The sequence below is a fragment of the Mustela lutreola genome, chromosome 2 (assembly GCF_030435805.1).
Source record: "Mustela lutreola isolate mMusLut2 chromosome 2, mMusLut2.pri, whole genome shotgun sequence".
NCBI classification, from domain to species: domain Eukaryota; kingdom Metazoa; phylum Chordata; class Mammalia; order Carnivora; family Mustelidae; genus Mustela; species Mustela lutreola.
Window position 1 is genome coordinate 15599159 of NC_081291.1, and position 18244 is coordinate 15617402.

At 57.1% G+C, this 18244-nt stretch overlaps 1 protein-coding gene across 3 annotated transcripts in view; it reads right to left on the minus strand.

Annotated features, from left to right (window-relative positions):
* Positions 1-18244, minus strand: part of ZDHHC3 (zinc finger DHHC-type palmitoyltransferase 3) — a 54546-nt gene that overhangs the window by 2859 nt on the left and 33443 nt on the right. The window contains exons 4-7 of one of the 3 annotated variants that reach the window (XM_059160669.1): positions 13712-13808; positions 12971-13052; positions 12765-12848; positions 8843-8973 (exon numbers count right to left, since the gene is read on the minus strand). In XM_059160669.1, the coding sequence (XP_059016652.1) occupies positions 8843-8973; positions 12765-12848; positions 12971-13052; positions 13712-13808 (394 nt within the window). Of the gene's footprint in view, positions 1-4678; positions 6359-8842; positions 8974-12764; positions 12849-12970; positions 13053-13711; positions 13809-18244 lie in introns of those variants that run through there. The other 2 variants (XM_059160668.1, XM_059160667.1) reach the window with 2 other exon arrangements.

Consider the following 18244-nt stretch of genomic DNA (forward strand, 5'->3'; position numbering starts at 1 on the left):
GGATCTCGTTCTGGGTTCGCTCTTCTTTGCCACACAAGAGCCTCCCGTAACTGGTACGATCCCTTCTGTTATGCAGAAAGAGAAACTGAGGCACACCCACAGACTGAGGCCTGCCCCAGCCTCCGGGCCAGTTCCTCTCCAGCACTCTCTCTTCCCACCTCATCTCAGAGATTTAAGTTTCTCGGTTCTTGAAAAAACCTGTCGTTTGACGAAGCTGATCTCAGGGTATCTCCTTGAAAGACACTAGTGACACAGGGCAGACCAGGGACGGAACCGGGTGGGTGTCATCTGAGCTGAATCACAGGTAACATCACCTCCGGGGCTTTTCTTGCCCCGAGCGCACACTCTTGATCTAATCGTTAGACCGGATACCTGGCCTCTGATCTTCGAGAGGGTCAAAGTCTGACCAACATGCTTCAGAAGCAGACACAGGCGATGGCTGTAGGCCAACGGCACGTGCTAAAGGGGTTGATTTTATGTTGTGTGAATTTCATCTCAATTAAAAAAAAGGGAGGAAAGACAAAGACGGAGGATTCACAGATTGGAGCAGACGACACGGATGGGACAAGCGAGGCAACGGGACAGACAAGGGTCTCGGTGGGGCACGTGGAGAAGCCCGAACGAAGCCCGTAGGTCTGTTAAGGGTCTCGCATCCATAGTTTCCCAGGTTTTTGTGTTTGTATTGTGTTTATATGAAACGGTTCCATGCTGAAAGGCTGACGGAGGCATACGCAGGAGCTCTCTGCGATTTCTGCCACTTTTTTGTTAAGTTGGAAATTATGTCACAGTAACAGGTAAAAAAAAATAATCGGAGACACACAGATGTGAGCAAGAGAGTCTTGAACACTGAAGGACAACATGACAAGCTGGGAACAGTCGAGACACCCGCTCAGTATGGCTGAGTCTGCCGTTCTACAAAGTGTAACACAACTCAGCTCCGAGAAACGGTGTTGATACGGTTCTACATCACCCTGGAAAATTCTGTCCACTGGCGACAAGGCGAGGAGGCCAGGGTAGTTGGACAGGACATCACGGGACCTGCGGGTACCTTTGGGGATGGGGTCAGAGGTGATTTATACTAATTTCTGCGGACTTCTCGCACGTCTCAAGCTTTCACCAATGAGCGGGTGTTACTGCCATGGTCAGAAGAGAAGAGCTGTTTCAGAAAACAGACCTTGCTGGCAACTCCTGAGGGAGCCTCTCCTAGGTCAAGGGCACCCGATGCTGTTGATGCCCATGGACCGGCCGCTCTCCAGGCCTCCCTGCTGAGCGGAAGCCACCGGGGCCACTGGAGACACTTGCTTTGGGGGATGTTGCATTCTCCTCCCAGGCAATGCTTTGCAGCCTGTTCGGAGAGGCTTCTGAAGCATGATTTCAGGGAAGCAGCGACATCCTCAGGAAGCAGGGCAGGCGACAGAGGGACACCCAGATTGACTGTGTGCACACTGGCTCAAAGCCATGATTGTGGGGTCCTCACAACCGCCCTGAGTGGAGGTGGCTGTTGGTACCGACAACTTGGCAAGCAGGAAAACAGAAGGGTCTGAGAGGCCACTATGGTGGCCAGAACTTGTTCTGCTATTTGTTGGAACCCAGGTGAGAACTGGTCTCTGCCTTCTTTCTGCCCAGGGCGTTTTCAGTCCTCCCATGAATTCTCACTCTACCCATGCTGATCACCAAGGCAGAGGAAAAAGCAGGGGAGGGAGATGAAGCAGAAGAGCCCTCAGGACAACGGTGCTCCATGGCGAGCACTCATCGCGACACGCAGCCTCTTCACCAAACTCGTAAGAACATTCTAGATCAGAGCCCAGCCCGTCCACCAGATGAAGCTCCTGAGCAGGTTAAGTGGACAAACATCCGGGTCAACTCTGAGTCTGGACGAAGACAATATTCCAAACGCAAAGTCCTTTGGCGGGAGGTTTGCGGGGACAACAGTTAATACCCAGGGCAGGCCCAAGCGAGCAGAATGGTTGACTCCTGGGGAGGACGGCACGGCCGAGCCAACAGCTCTTGCAAGGGAGGGTGTGGCTGGGGGCTTCTGGGTCTCCCTCTGCCACAATGACACATGAGCTGTCATTTGCACGGGAACACACCAGAGTCCCCAGAATGAACGTACCAAGACGAGAGCTCCCGAGGGAGGCAGAGACCCCGAGCATAGGCTTTGTAAGGCCTCCTCTGAGACCCACGGAGCAAGAGCTCATTGTCCCCCCTACCCCTTTGACTCCCCACATCATCGGAGGGCGAAAGTCAGAGACGCTGCTGCCCATGCCGTGTCCCTCCTCCTTGGACAGCCAGAGAACATTCTCTCTTCATCTGCATTTCACATCCTTTTACTCGACCCACAACAGGCAACACTTTTCCGTACAACTGTGCACCACAGCACAGTCTCATGAAATGATACTTACTCTATAACTGTCACGCATTTCTATTTATTTATTTATTTATTTATTTATTTTAAAGGTCACTTCTCACCAACGAGCTGGTCCCATGGATCAGAAGCTGTTGTGACCGTGGTTTGAAGAGGAGAGGTCTGGCAGCGCTAATGTTCATGGAAGCCATGCCGGGTGCCAGATGGCTTTGTCACAGCTACAGTCACGACTCTCATTTGACCCTCGCTATGACCTTGTGATTCAGACGGCCTCCCTGGTTTGACACGTGAGATCACGGAGGCTTAAGTCAGCTACTGCGCCAAGTCACACGTGAAGGAAGTCGCTGAGCAGGGATTTGAACCCGAGTCTGAGGGGGTCCAGAGCCTTGATGCCCGGTCGCCAGGCTGCATAAGGTCAGTAGCAGAGTTTTGGGGCACCCTATGTCCACGTGTCGGAGCATGGGGCAAACACCCCTTCCTCCTTAGCTCCTGTGTGTGTGCGGATGGACCCCTGGAGTGACTGACTTGCTGGGGTGCTCACGGCGGTCGTGCCATCGAGAAGTTTTCTGAGGGAGAGGGCAGGGGAACGAAGCCTCCCCTGGGGACACAGCAGACTGGCCTGGGGCTGGCTTCCGTGTCACGGTGGAAGGTGGCTTGTGACTTTCTTGGCAGCTGAGCCCGGATGAGCAAAACTGGTCATTCCAGGCGTGTCACTTTGGTTCTTTGGAGACGAAGTATTCCTGAGAGGAAATGGTGTGACAAACAGGAGATGGAGCACCCGCATTGCTACCCAAACTCACTCTGGAGGCATGAAGTCACCAAGCCTGGGCACAGAGGCAGACATCTGCCCGGAGGGAGCGGCCTTTTGCATGTTCAGCCCGGTTGCTAGAAGCACCGTCTGAAGTCGATGGCTGGGAAGGAGTCACCTAATCCAGCTTGCCAGGTCACCTTCCTTTCTCTTTCCCTGCCACGCTCCAGGGCCCACGCTCTGAAAGACCATGGCTGGCACGGGCTCATTGCCCAGAGGTGTACCCCCAGCACCAACCGGAGCCCCTGTGCCAAAGCCAAAAGCCTGGGCCACCCTTGTGCAGAGAGACACGTCCTCTCTCCTCAGCCGTCTGGGAAGACTGGGGGCCCTCAGGGATGCCCACTTCTTTCTGTGTGGGTGGCAGGTCACCCCACTGCCGACAACAGCCCCATTCCTGGTCCCTGAGCTCCCCCAAAATGTCTCCCGTTCCAGTGAGAGGGAGCGAGGAAAGCCACAGGGAACCCCGGGGTTTTCCTATCTTCTGAGGGCATTTCCCTCTGGCTGAACAGAGGGAGACACACACAGGATGTCTAAAGCAGCCTTGTTCTCTGGGAAGGACAGGCCTAGGACGCCAGGTTTAAATGATGCATTTCCAGGTTTAAATGACGAATTTCTATGTTTAGGACTCAATAGAAATAAAAAAAAAAAAAAAACCAATACATTTTCAGCACCATCTACTGCCTTCCTCAGACATCCCATGGGGAAAAGAACTAACCTGGATCACTTAAAAAAAGAAAAATGCCTTGAGGATGGAGTGTTTGGAGGGCATCCCAAATATACAAAATAATCCCCCCCTGTCAGGAGGACCCAAGGGACGGCTTCCTGAGGGGCGGGAGCAGGCCAGAGCCTTCGAAACCGCGCTAGTCACTGAACAGCCACACTTCACACGCCTCAGCGAACTGTAAAAAGTGTGTGTGTGGGGAAGCCTGTGGGAAACAAACACTATGAACTCGATTTAAATACAGCATTAAAACAAAACAAAACAAAACACCAAACAGACGCTCCAGACCTCAGCCTTGACTTAGGGTGTCAAGAGCACAGGAGAGGCAAGTCGGGGCCGACTGCCTTGGGGAGGGTCGTGGAGGTCTCTGGTGACACGGGAGGGATGAAGATGAGCTCCTCACAGCGCTGGGACGGTCTGTGGAGGTTTCCAGTGCCTTCCTCCAGCTCGACACTGCTTTCTGCTGGGTCTGCAGAAGGAAACGGGTCCCTCCCTCCCGGGGCCCCAAGCTCCAGCAAACTCTGCGGACTGGAAGGCTTTTCTGTAACTGGGGATTCAGGCAGCAGAAGCCAGCGCGAGGCTGGGGGTGGCTGGGGTAGGCTCGGTCAAGGGCGGGCAGCTAACAGGTTCTTTAAAGACAGCGCAGCGGACGCCTCAGACACCTCGTTCAAGAGGAGGAGCAGAAACAAATAGGCTTGAGGAGCTCCGGAACAGAGGCCCCACGGCAGCCAGCACGGCTCGGCCTGAAGGCAGCGCTGTGAGAGAACACGGCTGTGACAACAGGTTTTGGAAAAATTTTATTGCATTTTGTTTCCATGTGGAAGCACGGACAGAAGTGAAAAGAGGCAGCATGTTCCACTGAACGGTTCATGGAAAAACCACACGGCGGCTCGGCAAGCTTCCTCCCTGTCCCGGACTGGGTTTCGTACACCTTACCCCCGCCACCGCCCCTAGCACAAGCTCAAAAAGGAGGTTTGTGGTGATCACTTACAAAAAACCAAATCCACGTGTACGGAGTCATAGATGGTCAGTCCTCCGACATCTGGGATTGCTGCCCTGGCTGGGCCCTCCCTGTCCCTGGGCCCCCTCAGCTCCCCCCTCTCTTCCGGCTTTCCTCTTGGAAGTGGGATTTCATTCGGGAAGTGCCAGGGGGACAGGGCAAGGCCACTCAGTCCCGCTAGTTCGGGCGGGGGGGGGCCCATCTGCTAGCTTTCAGAAATCTGGGGGCCGTGAGGGGACCCCTCACATCCCCGTCAGCCCCCGAGGCAGGGACGGCGGCCTCCCAGGTTAAAATACAGAGAAGATGTGGCTACGTGCGCATTCAGGTGTCCAAGACATCAGAGGGAACCCACTTGAGGGATTTACAAAAGGGGGCGGAGGGGGTTGAGGACAGGACGGCTGGCTGTGCGGTGGGGGCGGTGAGCGGTGTCACTCAGCGCGCGGGCCACCTGCGAGCGGGAGGGGGGAGCGGAGGGGAGGTGGTGCCAAGAGGAAGCCGACCTGACAAAGGAAACCTGAAACCGCACCGTTTGTTTTCTCCTTTTGACTGTGTAAGGCATTTTGAGCTAGAAAAACGTCTCTCCTTCATACTCTTCCGAATAATCCGCGGGAATATAATTGGTGATTCAGAATACAAATAAGACCCCCTTGATCCCACCCTCCCAAAAGTCACTCTGCACACCCCAAGCCCGTGGAGTACAAGGAGGCAAACCGTGTCCACACTGGGGGATGAGGCTGCTGTGCCAAGGGCCTTTCTTAGGGCTCCGGCCCATCCTGCCCGTCTCGCCACAAAGGGTAAGCATCCGTCTTCGGTGAAAACGTTTTAAGTCCTGTGGGGGCGCCTGCCACTGCCTCCTGGGCAGCGGGAGTTGGGGGGCCCCCCTGCCTCTCCTAAGTATCCCCCACCAGGCGTCGGGGCCGGTGGTCCATCCGTGCCCCAGCCCACGGCTCCCTCAGTTAGTAGAGGCGGGCCACCCGGGGACAGCGCCCTCCACGTTAGTCAGGCCAGACAGACAGCAGAGAGGAAACCAGAGGCCAGAGAAGTGATTTTAAAAAAAGAAAAAAAAGAAAAAAAAAAAGAGCAGCTTCGGTCACCAAAAAAATAGAAAGGATGATCTCTTAAAAATAAAAACATGGGGACATTTTTTTTTTCTCTGCAATGCTCAGCCATTTTTACTTGAGACATAAAAAAAAAGTTTTAGAGTAGTTGCTCTGCTTTTTTTCGATTTAAACATTCATGAGAACGGAGGGGGCGGTAGTGCTGTGATGTGGTTTGTGTCTGGGTGGCAATGCTGGTCAGGGTCCTTCAGACCACATACTGGTACGGGTCTGCCTTCCCTTGGTCTGGCGTGGCAAAGGGGCTGGCCCAGCCTAGAGAGAAGGGGTGGCCAAAAACGGCTTTCATGTTCATCCATTTTGTTTTTTTAGCCCATCTTCTCTCTTCCTTTTTCAATTGTTCTATTCCCTGAAAACAAGAACAATCATACTTTCAGTCAAGCTCTTTATTGCTGTGGTTTTGGGGGAAGGGCTGTCCATTAGCCTGAGGTGAATGACGTCAGTGTTCCCTTTTAAAGCCGCAAACCTACCTACATAGTACATTTTCCTTCTCTTTCTCTCATAAAAAGTGTCAAAGGAAAAAAAAATTCATTTTTGGGGGGGTGGCGGGGGTGGGGGTATGTGGGCATATATTTACAAAGCCCCTCCAGGGAGGGAGGGGGAAAATGAGCAAATCCAGAGGCCGCCGAGCCTGGATTCCCACAGGCGTGTCGGGGTGTCTTGCTAAGTTTGAAGGCGCACCATGTGCGCACGCGGGGCGGTACAGAGGCGCTCCGGGCCTGGCGCTGGGCCTGGCTATGGTCCGGGGATGCTGTGAGGGCTTTGGTGCCAGAAGCCTCAGAGCCGGCAGGGGCTTGTGATCATGAGAGCCAATGCTGGCCTTTAATTTGGGTAGGTTCAAGTTTGACACGACTATGACCACTTTGCAGACAAAAAAAAAAAAAAGGAACAAATGAAAGGACCCGCTCGGGCGCTGTTAGTCCCCCCAGCCTGGAGGTCAAGAAGCACCCGGCTCAGCGGGGTGGGCGAGGCTGACCTGAGAAGGTCCAACAGGAGTCAGAGACTGTGAGGGAGGAGAGAAGCCACCACAGAGGAGAAGGAAAGGGATTAGTATAGGTTAGAGGGGCTGCCTGGACAGAGAGCCAGCCCCGGGCATGGCAACGGTCTTCCTAGTGCTTCTCTGGGAAAAAGCGGGCCCAGAAGCCACGCTGGGGGGTGCCCAGAGCCTGGGCTGCTCCCCACGCCGAGTCTCACAGGAAAGGAGGCTGGTGAGGAAGCCTGTTCCCTCCCTTCTCCCCTCTTCTGATGGAGCTGGACAATGGGCAGGGCCCGAGGATGTGTCTTTGCTCGGAGAACAGGAGAGACGTGGCCTGGCAGGTGCCTGGCCGGGGGTCTGACTGCCCTGGTGTCTGGGGAGGAGGAGGAACGGGGAGGAGTAGGAGGGCTCAGCCGGACTCAAATCTCTGTTCAGGCCAGGGGGCTGGGAGGGTCCAGGCGGAGGGGAAGACGCGCTTTCTCCAGACGCACCCTTCCTTCTTTTCTGCTTTCCTTTCCAACACAACTCCCTTTAGGAAGGGGCCGGAAGGGGAAGAAGAGCCAGGACCAAGGGTGTGGGAGCTGTCCTTCTGGCTCCCCCAGACTGCAGGCTGTGTGGGGGCGCCGCAGGCAGCAGTGGGGGGGGGCAGGGAGGGGGGGGAATGACAGTCACCCTTGGGTTCCCTGTGGGTCTTAGGCAGAGAAGCTGGTCACACTTCCTGCTTGGACACACAGCCGGGTCTATACCATTGGCTACTGTTTTTACAGAAACTCTTGTGATGTTATTTCTTCTAGAAGATAAAGTTGCTGAGAGCCCCCCGAAACATTCTAAACCACTGGGAATTCCCACAGATCCAAGAGATGGTGTCCCAACAGCAGTGGCAAGGAGTCTGTCTCCCTACGAGCCTCCATCTGATGCGGACTGACCAGCAGCCCCTTTGATGCTGCTACCTGCCACCAGAGGGGAGCTTGGGAAGCCAGGAGGAGTGCCAGGAAGGGCCTGGGACCTCATGCCTCTGCTCCCCACAGGAGCTGAGTGCTGCCCCTTCCTCCTGGGGCCCCTCACCTGGAACCCAGAGCCAAAAAGGAAGAAAGGTCCATGTCACAGCAACAGACTGACCACCTGGAGGCTTTTGGACACTTAGGACAGACAGGTGGCCATGGCACCAGGGGAGTGGGCTCCAGTCCTGCCCCTGCCAGCAGCCTCGAAGTTCCCAGAGAAGGAGCTATGGGGAGGGTGGAGGTAGGGCTGGGGGGTGGAGGGGGAGGAAATGGGCGAGAACCAGAGCAGGACCAAGCGGCGGTACCTAGTGGGCAGGTGGGCGCCAGGGGCCCAGAGCTCTGGGATGCTTGAGGCAGACTCTCCTGACTCTGCCCTTGGGACCTACTCACAGAGTCACCTCCTCCAGGAAGCTGACCCTGCCCACTCCAGCTGGATTCAGGCACCGTTTGTCCATCATCCCCTCCCTGGGGCTGTAGTTCTCAGATGGGAAGCGTGGCCCTGTGCCCAGCAGAGCGCCTGACACAGCAGAGCGTGTCACACGGAGCCATCATGGGAGGACAGAAGGACTTTTGGCAAAGGGCACCCTTCACCGAGGCTGCTAGGCCCCGTTCCTGGTGTGACTTGCTATGCCGGCCCCAAGGAAAGACTCGTGTGTGTGTATGTGTGTGTGTGTGTGTATGTGTGTGTTTAAGTCCAGAGTTACTGCAAATGGGGGGACACGGCCGGCACACCTCCCTCCTGGGCCCGGCTGGCTGGGCTGCCAGGTCCGGCCCGCACGCAGCCCTCCCCGCAGCATCCGCCCTGGGACCCCCCTCAAGCCGCAGAGTGGAGGCGAGGGACAGGCCGCCCGCTTACCGTTTCGTCTGTGCAGATGGAGTGCACCTGCGTCCCGAACATCACGGAGGTGAAGATGAGGAAGAGCAGCCCTTCGAAACACAGCAGGATGAGGAGGATCACTGTCGTCGGCGGCGAGAAGGAGCTGCACTCTGCAAGAAGGGTCGTGTGGGACTTGGGGCTGTTGCCCCCTGCCCGCCACTCGACGTCCCCAGGGCCCCACTTGGCCTCCGGCCCTGCAGGACCTGGTTCCTCCCACGTGTGCCATGTGTCCTTGGCCCTGGCCGGCACCATCCAGCTGCGCCAGCACTCCCTCGGGGAGGCCCTTCTCCACAGGACAGGCCCTTGGGGCTTCCCCTCTGGACACCCCTTCACCCCTGCTCCTTCCCCGGCCAGTGTCTGTGCCCTGCTGCCAAGTACGGTGCCTGCACAAGGACCCAGAAAGGCTGCACCGCGTGAAGGCGTGAAGACAGAGAGAGCCCCCTCCCCTCAGAGAGCACAACACAGGCTGCACAGGTGGGGCGGCCTCAGGCTGGTTCTGGTTCGGCCACGAATTTCCTGGACATTCCTGCAGCTCTGTCTGCTTCTGGGGGACAGGAAAGGGCAGATCTGGAGGCGCACTCAGGGGTTTTGGGATTCGAAGTCTATGAGGGGGCAGTCTGGCTGCCGGGCCTGGCCCGGAGCTAGGGGTCAAACAAGCCCCTGGGGAACACCCCCCCCCCGCCCCCAGGAGTGGCTGCTTTCGATCTCCCCACCTCTCTCAGAGCCCAGGCTGCCAGGGGTGTGTGTGTGAGACCTCAGACAAGTCCTTGTCCCCGTCCAGGCCTCCACCCCCTCCTCACAGAGCAGCGAGGTTTGACCAGATAGGTGCTTCTACTTTCAGCAGCAGCAGAAGCCTCTGTCTGGACTAAGTCTAAAATAGAAGGGCCCACGACGGGAGAGGAAAACTGAGGTGCCGCTGCAGACAGTGGGGGTGGGGGTGCCTGGGGGAATGGGGACGACACTGGGAGACGGGGGTCCCGGCCCGGCTTGTGGTACATGTTTCTCGCTGCCCCAGGGCCCAGGCCTGCTACCCTGGCCGGAGGGGTCCGATCTGGGACGGCAGGTCCGGGCTTTCCTGGGCTTTGGGAACTTGGGGAATCTGGGGATTCCTTGCTGCTTCCCTCGCGGGACCTTCAGAACCAGCCGGAGACACAGCGCTGCCACGATCCGGGTGGCGGGGGGAGCGACAGCCCGTCCAGACGCCTTTATCTCCTCACACTGCACTCAGGGCGCAACATCGTCCACAGCGCTGTCCCTTCTGGCTTTCTTGGGGGCAGGGCCTGGCTGGGCTGGCCCCCCTGGAGGCTCCGGGTGTGGCAGTCGCCTGGGCGCGGCAGTCGCCTGGGCGCGGGGCCGGGTGGCGGGCAGGACGAGGGTTCCAGTCAGGCAGACACAACAAGGTGAGGATCCCGAAGCCAACCCCCCACCACGAGCTCTTGCTAAGATGCCCCCACTAATCTTCCGCGGCCCCTGCATCTTTCCCGCGCCACACCCCGTGGCGTCCCATTTGCTCCTGTCCTGGCTTGCTGTCTGCCTTGCCCACCACACCTCTAGCCCTGGGAGGCCGGGGCTTTGCTCCCTGCTGTACAAGCCGTCTTGGAGCAGAGCCAGACAGCACGGGAGCATGGGCACACGGCTGGGGCTCTCCGAGCTGTAGTGTTCCCTTTCGCTGGGAGGCGCGGTTGACAAAGCGTGAGTACATCCGCACAGGCTGGCCCGGGCCCAGCATAAGCGCGCAGGGGGTTTCCATGGGATGGAGGCGCCTTGCTCCTTCCTTCCCCACCTCGGCTGCCCCGGGGCTGGAGCGGGAGGCAGAGCCTGGCACCGGGGTCCACTCTCCGTCCTCACCCAGCCACTCGGATCCTTCCCGTCCTGGGCCGGCCCCAGGAGCTACGAATGGAGGTCGGGAGGCAGGAACCTGACCCAGGGAACGTAAACGAGCTAACTCCACCCTTCGTTACATCTCAACTCAAAGTGCTCTCATTCCATGGACACCCCTTCCCCTTCTTACACGAGCTGGATGCGAGGCCGCGCGTCCACGGCTGAGCAGTGATGGTGGTCACTGTCGCACTGGGCCAATCTCAGGCTTCTGTGCTGGGGACTGTCCTCCTAGCCTAGCAGCCACAGGCACTGCTACCTCAAGCCTCTTCCCTCAGGAATCTTGACTGAAGACAACCAACAGTCCTCGGGGAGGACCCTAGGCCCTGGGGTCATTGAGGCAGGGCTGGACGAGCCCACTCCAGACCGGGGCTTGAATCACGGCATTCTTCTTGTGAGCTTGGGGACTGGCTGAACCCCTATGCGCCCCAGCTGGCTCTCAGCGGGCAGTAATGACATGGCCCCTGACAGCTGTGATCCAAAGACAGACACTTCTGCCTCATAGAGGGTCCAGAGCATTCTCGTCACTGCCTGAGTCTGTTAACTGGACAGCGGCGGGTGGAGGGAGCGACGGGCTTAGTAAACGTCCCGGTCAGACTGCGTTGCTAAGTTGCCAAGGCCCCATCTGGAGATTGACTGGATCCCGGGGCCCTAGCAGGGTGTGTGCCCTCGCAGAACTGTCACCAAGGAACGTGTTGGGGCCCTGCCCGGCTCTGCAGAATGGTCCGAAGGCAGAAATCCACCTGCCCCCTCCTCTTCTTCCCTACTCCCTGCCAGCTTGACCCTCCCCCTGGCTGGCTGCGTCCAGAACTGCAGGAGTCACGAATCCTGGGAGACACGGTGACACCGACTGAACTATGTCACCTGCAAAATTCATATGTGGGAGCCCCACCCACCGTGTGATGTTATTTGGAGATGGGGCCTTTGGGTGGAGATGAGGGTTCTGTGAGGTCAGGAGCTGGTGGGGGAGGGGTGGCCCATGACGTGGTGAGTGTCACATGAGCACACTGAGAAGCTGGCCGTCTGCGAGCCAGGCTGAGAGGCGGTCCCAGGGACCGAATCGGCTGGCACCGTGTTCCTGAATCTCCAGGCCTCCGGAACTGTGGCATTCCGACACGGCAGCGCAGGCTGACTGAGACTTGTGGGGTTCTCCTCCTTTGGTGGTGGCCCACCGAGGGAGGAGAGGCTGGTGGTGGCCAGCCTCTCCACGCCCAGCCAGGGGCTAAAGACCCCAACTTTCCCACGGCCTCCCCAGTTCTGGGGAACAAGAACAGCAAGCTGGTGCCCGAGAAGACATGAGGCACGGGAAGAGTGAAGTTCTGGAAGATGGTGCGATGAAGGGGACCCATCTGACGCTTTGGCTCAAGACACTTGTCTCACGGACGGAGTTTGTGTGCGAGATTCTCGTCTGGCCCGTGGCCTCTCTTAATTCCTCCAGCTTCTGTTAAGACCTTTTTTTCTTCCTTCTTATTTTTTTTCTTCTTTAAAATCCTAAGACAGCATCGGTTTTCCCAGCATCTGTTTTTCCCCCAGGATTCGTGTGGCCTCCTGGCCAGAGCTCCTTCCTCAGTGTTTGCGCACGAAAGGGATAGCACGGAAGCAGAAAGAGCTGCTCTGCGATCTTAACAGGGATTGGTAGTGAAGCAGTTAAAAAACACCCACAGAGAAGGAAAGTTCAGGATGGATTTCTGTGAGATTGGAATGAAATGACTTTTGATTAAATGCCTCCTCCTCCTCTTCTCCTTTTTTTTTTTTTTTTTTTTAAAGTAGGCTCCGTGCCCAGCATGGAACCCGGCGTAGGGCTTGAACTCACGACCCTGAGATCAAGACCTGAGCTGAAATCAAGAGCCAGACACTCAACCGGATGAGCCGCCCAGACGCCCCTAAAGTGCCTTTTCTTAAAGACCAGGAGACAAAGGTTCTCTCCCTGACAAGGCTCCCGTGCCTGCAGGAGGAATGCACTCCCTGTGGCGGCCTGCCTTTCCCCTGGGCACGCTCAGGCTAGAGGGCCTCACGACTTTACCTGTGGAACTGACTTTAGGGGGCTGCTTTTTTTCATGAAGAGAGATTTGGGCCTCTGCTGTCCCTTCCCTGGTCAGTCCGTAGGCTTGCAGCAGATCTAATAAAATGGAGTTGGCCCCTGGCACCATGACACCAACCAAGAGCCCAGCCCACCTGGGTCGTACACTGGCCCCGGGAGCAGGAGGAGGGGCCCTGGCACATACTCACTTGTCCAGTCTTCTTCAAAGCAGTGCAGAAAGTGGAATCCCACCATGATGAGGGCGTGCAGGGAAATGAGAGCTATGTACATCTGAAACAGGAAAGCAGTGCAGACACCATTGTTGTGAGAACCTTCTGACCCTGCAGGCTCCCGAGACAGGGGGGTCAGGAACCCCCTGCCGGAACACTCACACAGGCTGAGGGCTGACTGGGAGAGCCAGATTCTCCTACCGGTCTCCCCCCGCCGGCTTGAGGACCGAGATGAGAGTACGTGGCAGAAGACACAAGACAGAAACAAGTGCCTGTCGCCAGGTGCGACCTGGGGTCTAGGTGGGCTGGGCGTGCTCCTGGCCGGTGGCTTCCCGGCACCTGACAACTCAGGGCGCTGACTGCCAAGGGCTCTTGCGGCTCTCTAACTAAATCTTCCTACCTACCCGCAGCTGAGGGAGGGCTTGGGGTCACCACCAAAATTGGCTTCTGGAACTGCTTATACCGGACACTTGGGGTGGGAGCCCCGCACATGGCCCTAGCTTAGAGCCGATGGACTTGAGCCGGTTTCCAGATGCTCAAGCAGAGGGCTTAAGAACAGCTGCTTGTTGAGTGAGCCCAGGGGCTCAATGGCAGGAAGGTGGAGGTCTCCACGGCCAGGCAGGATTCCGAACCGCAGCACAAAACACTGAGGGCCGAGAATTTCTGAAGGACGGAAGCGCTCGGCTACTCCACAGAAGGTGGGGCAGGACGAGGACTTACTGTAAACAGGACGAAGTACTTCTGGTTGTTCTCGCCGACACAGTTATTGACCCAGGGACAGTGGTGGTCCATCTTCCGAATACACCGCTTACAAACGCTGAAAGGCCCACAAGGCAGACCCTTAGGGGCTGTCCTCAGGGCAGCAGGGGCCCAGCCAAGCAGAGAACCCAGCCCCCCGCTTGGTCGGCTCCACACTTGGGGCCTCCTTGGGCACTACCCCACAATGGCTAGGGGTGTGGCAAGGGGCTTGGAAGGCAGGGTCAGTACCCCGAGGGTCCCACTCATTCCCAACAGGGGACAGTCACAAGGCCCCTTCTCTTGTTTGACGGGAAACAAGGTGGCACCGAGGGGCTGAACAGGAGGCTGGTCTCTGGCGGGACGGTAAGCCCCGAGCTGGTTTACTGTGAGGACAGAGCGCAGGGGCAGTTTACAGAGAACAGGTGCTCCCAGCTTCCTCCAAACACCCAGAACCCAAGGATGGGTGTCCCGTGGAAGGGCGGGGCTGACCACGGAGGGTGCTGGGAGAGGCAGAGAGGGCTCAAGGGCAGGATGTCCCGGGGGCAAGACTTTTCAGCTGGAAGGTAACAGCCACTTAGCTGCCAAAGCAGAATGTATTTAAGTGTTGACCAGAAATCCCATGAACTTGCAGACTGCTAACTTGTAATTGGACTCCTTTTGGGACTGAGGCTGTTTCAAGTTTACCTGACAGCAAACATCCCTGTTTGAAAGAAATAATCTGTAACAGGAGTGTAGACTCCTGGGGGCTTGAAAGCACCTACTCCCAAAACTTGGGTTTAGAAACACCCCTTTGCCAACCGATGGGCTCCCCGGAAATGGGTCCTGTCTCCATCTGTTAACACAGGCTCCTTGACATGATCTTGGGGCGTCACTTGTTCAAAACAGTTCAAAATACCGTAAATAAAGCATTTTCTGTTTTTTTTTTTAAATGTTTTACTTTTCTTTTCTTTTTTTTTTTTTTAAGATTTTATTTATTTATTTGACAGACAGAGATCACAAGTAGGCAGAGAGGCAGGCAGAGCGAGAGAGAGGGAAGCAGGCTCCCTGCAGAGCAGAGAGCCCGATGCGGGGCTCGATCCCAGGACCCTGAGATCATGACCCGAGCTGAAGGCAGCGGCCCAACCCACTGAGCCACCCAGGCGCCCCAAGCATTTTCTGTTTTGAAGGCACCTTCGCTCACGCCAGGTTTTCTTTCCACTAGTTCCCACAGCTAACTTTATCCCAGGTTCTGGGCCCCGGCAGGGGGACCCTGGCGGAAAGGGCTGTGTCGCGTTCCCGCATGGGGAGCTCACGTCTGCGGAGCTCTGGCAGGCTGCCTGTCTGGGCAGGGAAGGTGTGGGAGGAGCTCTTCTGGGAGTGAAGGCGAGCTGCTCCCCAGACCGCAGGCCAGGAAGCACAGACCACGGTGCAGGAGGGCCCCGCGGCGAGGCCACGGACGACTCAAAGCTTTGGGCTCATCTGCACCCCGAGGAGGACATGTGGCCTTTTCTGAGCAGGGTGTGACCTTAAGTGACAAGGTCGGCCTGGGCCTGCTGAGCTATCTTGGTCAGACTGGCCAGACTCGGGGCCCCGGGTTCCCCGTCCACAGCAAGTAAGTGTTGTAAGGACAAGGTGAGAACCGATTGTGGGGGCCTGGCCAGTCTCCACCCTGGTTCTCCTCTACGACTCTGAAGGTCCTCACTAGCATGGGGGGGATTGGGCACATCTCAGAGAGGCTGGCCCCGCTCTAGGATCTCCTGGGGAGCCAGGAGGGCAGGGGAGGAAAGAGGCATGAAAGGGACACAGAGGGCTATAAAGACAAAGTCGGGTATCTGTCTCGCTCTCTGTGTGCATGTGTTACTAATTAAAAACGTACATATTATGTAGAATAGAGCTCTCAACTGATAACACTTGTTCCCAGGACTATTTTCAGAGTCCAGAGCAGAGAGTGGAGACGGGGCCACTCCCTGCATCCTGGGCCTCGGCCCCCAGGCCCCATGTTCCCACGACAGAGCCGCCTTGCACGGGCTACCTCCGCTCTGGTGTCTTCGTTCCCTCCCAACCAGGGGACCAAACTCCCAGGGGTAACACCCTCCCTGCCCCCGGTCCCCGAGCCCTTTCTCCTCCATCTGTGCCTCCTCTGCGTGGGATTCCTAGTGGGTGCCCTGAGGCAGAGTGCTCAGCAGTAGAGAGCACTTGGAGCTTCAGAAAGCCGCCTGACTTTCAAATTCTCAGGCAAATCCATCCTCTGCTCTCCTCCCAGCCTCTGAAGAGCCCCGGCGTGCACCCCAGGAAGAAAGTCTCACGACAGGCTACATGCTGCTGGGCGGCCACATCAGGACACGCCTCCTCCTCTTCCTCCAGGGAGCAGGGACAAGTGAGCACAGCTGCTGAGAGTGGCCAAAGTTGGCCCACTGTGCCCGGCTCCGAGTTTCCTGTCTGCAAAGACACGGAATGCCGAGGCCAACCCTCTTCCCTGGCACGCAGGATTGTTCAGAAGCTCCAGGGCCAAGCGGGGGTGCATGTGGGTGCGGAGTCCACCCATGAAGCGTGGCAAGAGGCCCTGATCTGAGGGGTCTTGCCCACGACTCACAAAACCACCAGCCTGAAAGGTTTGGCATTTGGGGTTTGGAGAACACCAAGGGTAAGGCCTGCCCAATGTCCCGCCCAGCTTCTTCGCCTTGGGCCCTTATCCATCCCTAGGAAGGAAAAATGTGGGCCTCCAACAACCCCGGATACCCCAGAGGAGTTCTTAGTCACCTCAGAGGCAGCCCTCTTCCCATTGCCCATGGCTGGGGACACAGCAGGCAGAGGGAGGGCCCTTTCGTTCTCTCCTCTCTGGGGCTCCTTGCTGCTCTTTCCTTCCTGTGTGCGCCAGCCCTTTCCTGGGACTCCTCTCGGGCACACCTCGCTGCCCCTTGTGCGAGCCGCCGTGCGCAGGTGCACTCCTGGGGTGTAGGCACCTGTAGACCTGGCAGTGCGTCCCAAGCCTGTGGGAAGAGTCACTGCAAAGATGGAACATCTTCCATGTAAGCATCTTTTGATGTCCCTGCCTTAGGGTTTCCTGAGCCCCTTCTGTGTTTTTAAATCAATGCTCGAGAGGAAGGCAATGCCCCTCTTCTCTGTTCCTCCAGGTTCCCTGCCATTTTTCAGGCCCCAAAGCACTTCCTTCAAAAGCCTGGTAGAGCCCAAGAAGCTCCTCGGCTCACATGCCCTGAGGCTCCTGGTTCTCAGCCCCAAAGTCGCTGGCGGAGGCCCTTGCCCAAGCGTGGGCGATAGCTCACCTTGGAAATACAGCTGTGTCCCTGAGGGCCTGCATCTCCCCCTACAGAGGCACTTACCAAACTGTATCGGGGTGGAAAGGTACATCTGCCCTGCCTCAGTGGGAGGCCCCAGGGTCAGGGTCAATGTCTAATCCACTGTTATGGCCCAGGACCAGGCCCAAGACCTCCTTAGCAAGGTGGGGGCCAAGTGCAGGCCATGAAGCTACAGATGGGGAAAGAGCAGGCCTGGGCTGTGGCTCCAGCGTGTCAGACTGGGACACCTGGCAGGGCGCAAGCAGAGAACAAAGCAGGAGGACACTAGGTGGACCATGTCCAGGTTTTCACCCCACACCTTCTGCAAAAATGGGTCTACCACATCCTGGGCCCAGCTCAGCAAGAATGCTGGGTAAGGAAGTCCGGTGTGGCAGAAAGAACACTGTTCTTGGATCCCCACGTTGGGCCCTGGGCAAAGCAACTTAGCTTCTCCGAACTATCCTCTGCAGAACTGGTCCCCATTTCCCAATTAGAGATGATGTAGGTAAAATGCTTTCAAAACAATATTAGCGCTACATAAATTTTATTGGTGGTCATGACCATGAAAGAGAAAATGCAAGAATTGGGCAGGGGCCCTAAGCAGTCTGTGATGGTCTCAGCCTCCATATGCATGTGTTTGCGGGGGCAGGCAGCAAGGGGAGGGGCATGAGGCTTTGCCAGGAGCATAGGTCTCCACCTTCTTGTGCAAGAGGAACCTAACTCTTAAGCCTAACACCTTCGCTGTCCACTTCAGCATGAATGGACTTCACCCCTCTCTAGTGTTTCCACAGGCCTCCATGGTCCTGAACTGCCAAGATGAAAGCAGCCCGGGGTTCTGGAATGCCTCTCTATGGGGAGAAGACCCACGACACACCACTGGGCTGGAAGGAATACCCACGCATCCAGGGTCAGGGAGCATCTGCGGTACCCATCAGAGCTCAGGGAGTGGGTCTGATTAAATTCCATGGGGCTAAATTCCATGGGGCTCCGTCGGGAGGACAGGATCCCAAGAGCCGGGGGCATGCTCATGCACACAGACACGCGCCTTCACTCGAGCAGGGACAGGGACACCGACTCTCTCGAGCCAGTCTGCTCAAGCAGTCATCAACTTGGCTCTGTCTGCTGTGCTGGGAACTGTGCTTATCCCAAATTGTGGGTCCCCAGATGGTCTGGGCGGCCGCGAGCCCTCACAGAGGAGCAGTTGTCAGCACACACTTCCTGACGTGGAAGCAGGCGACAC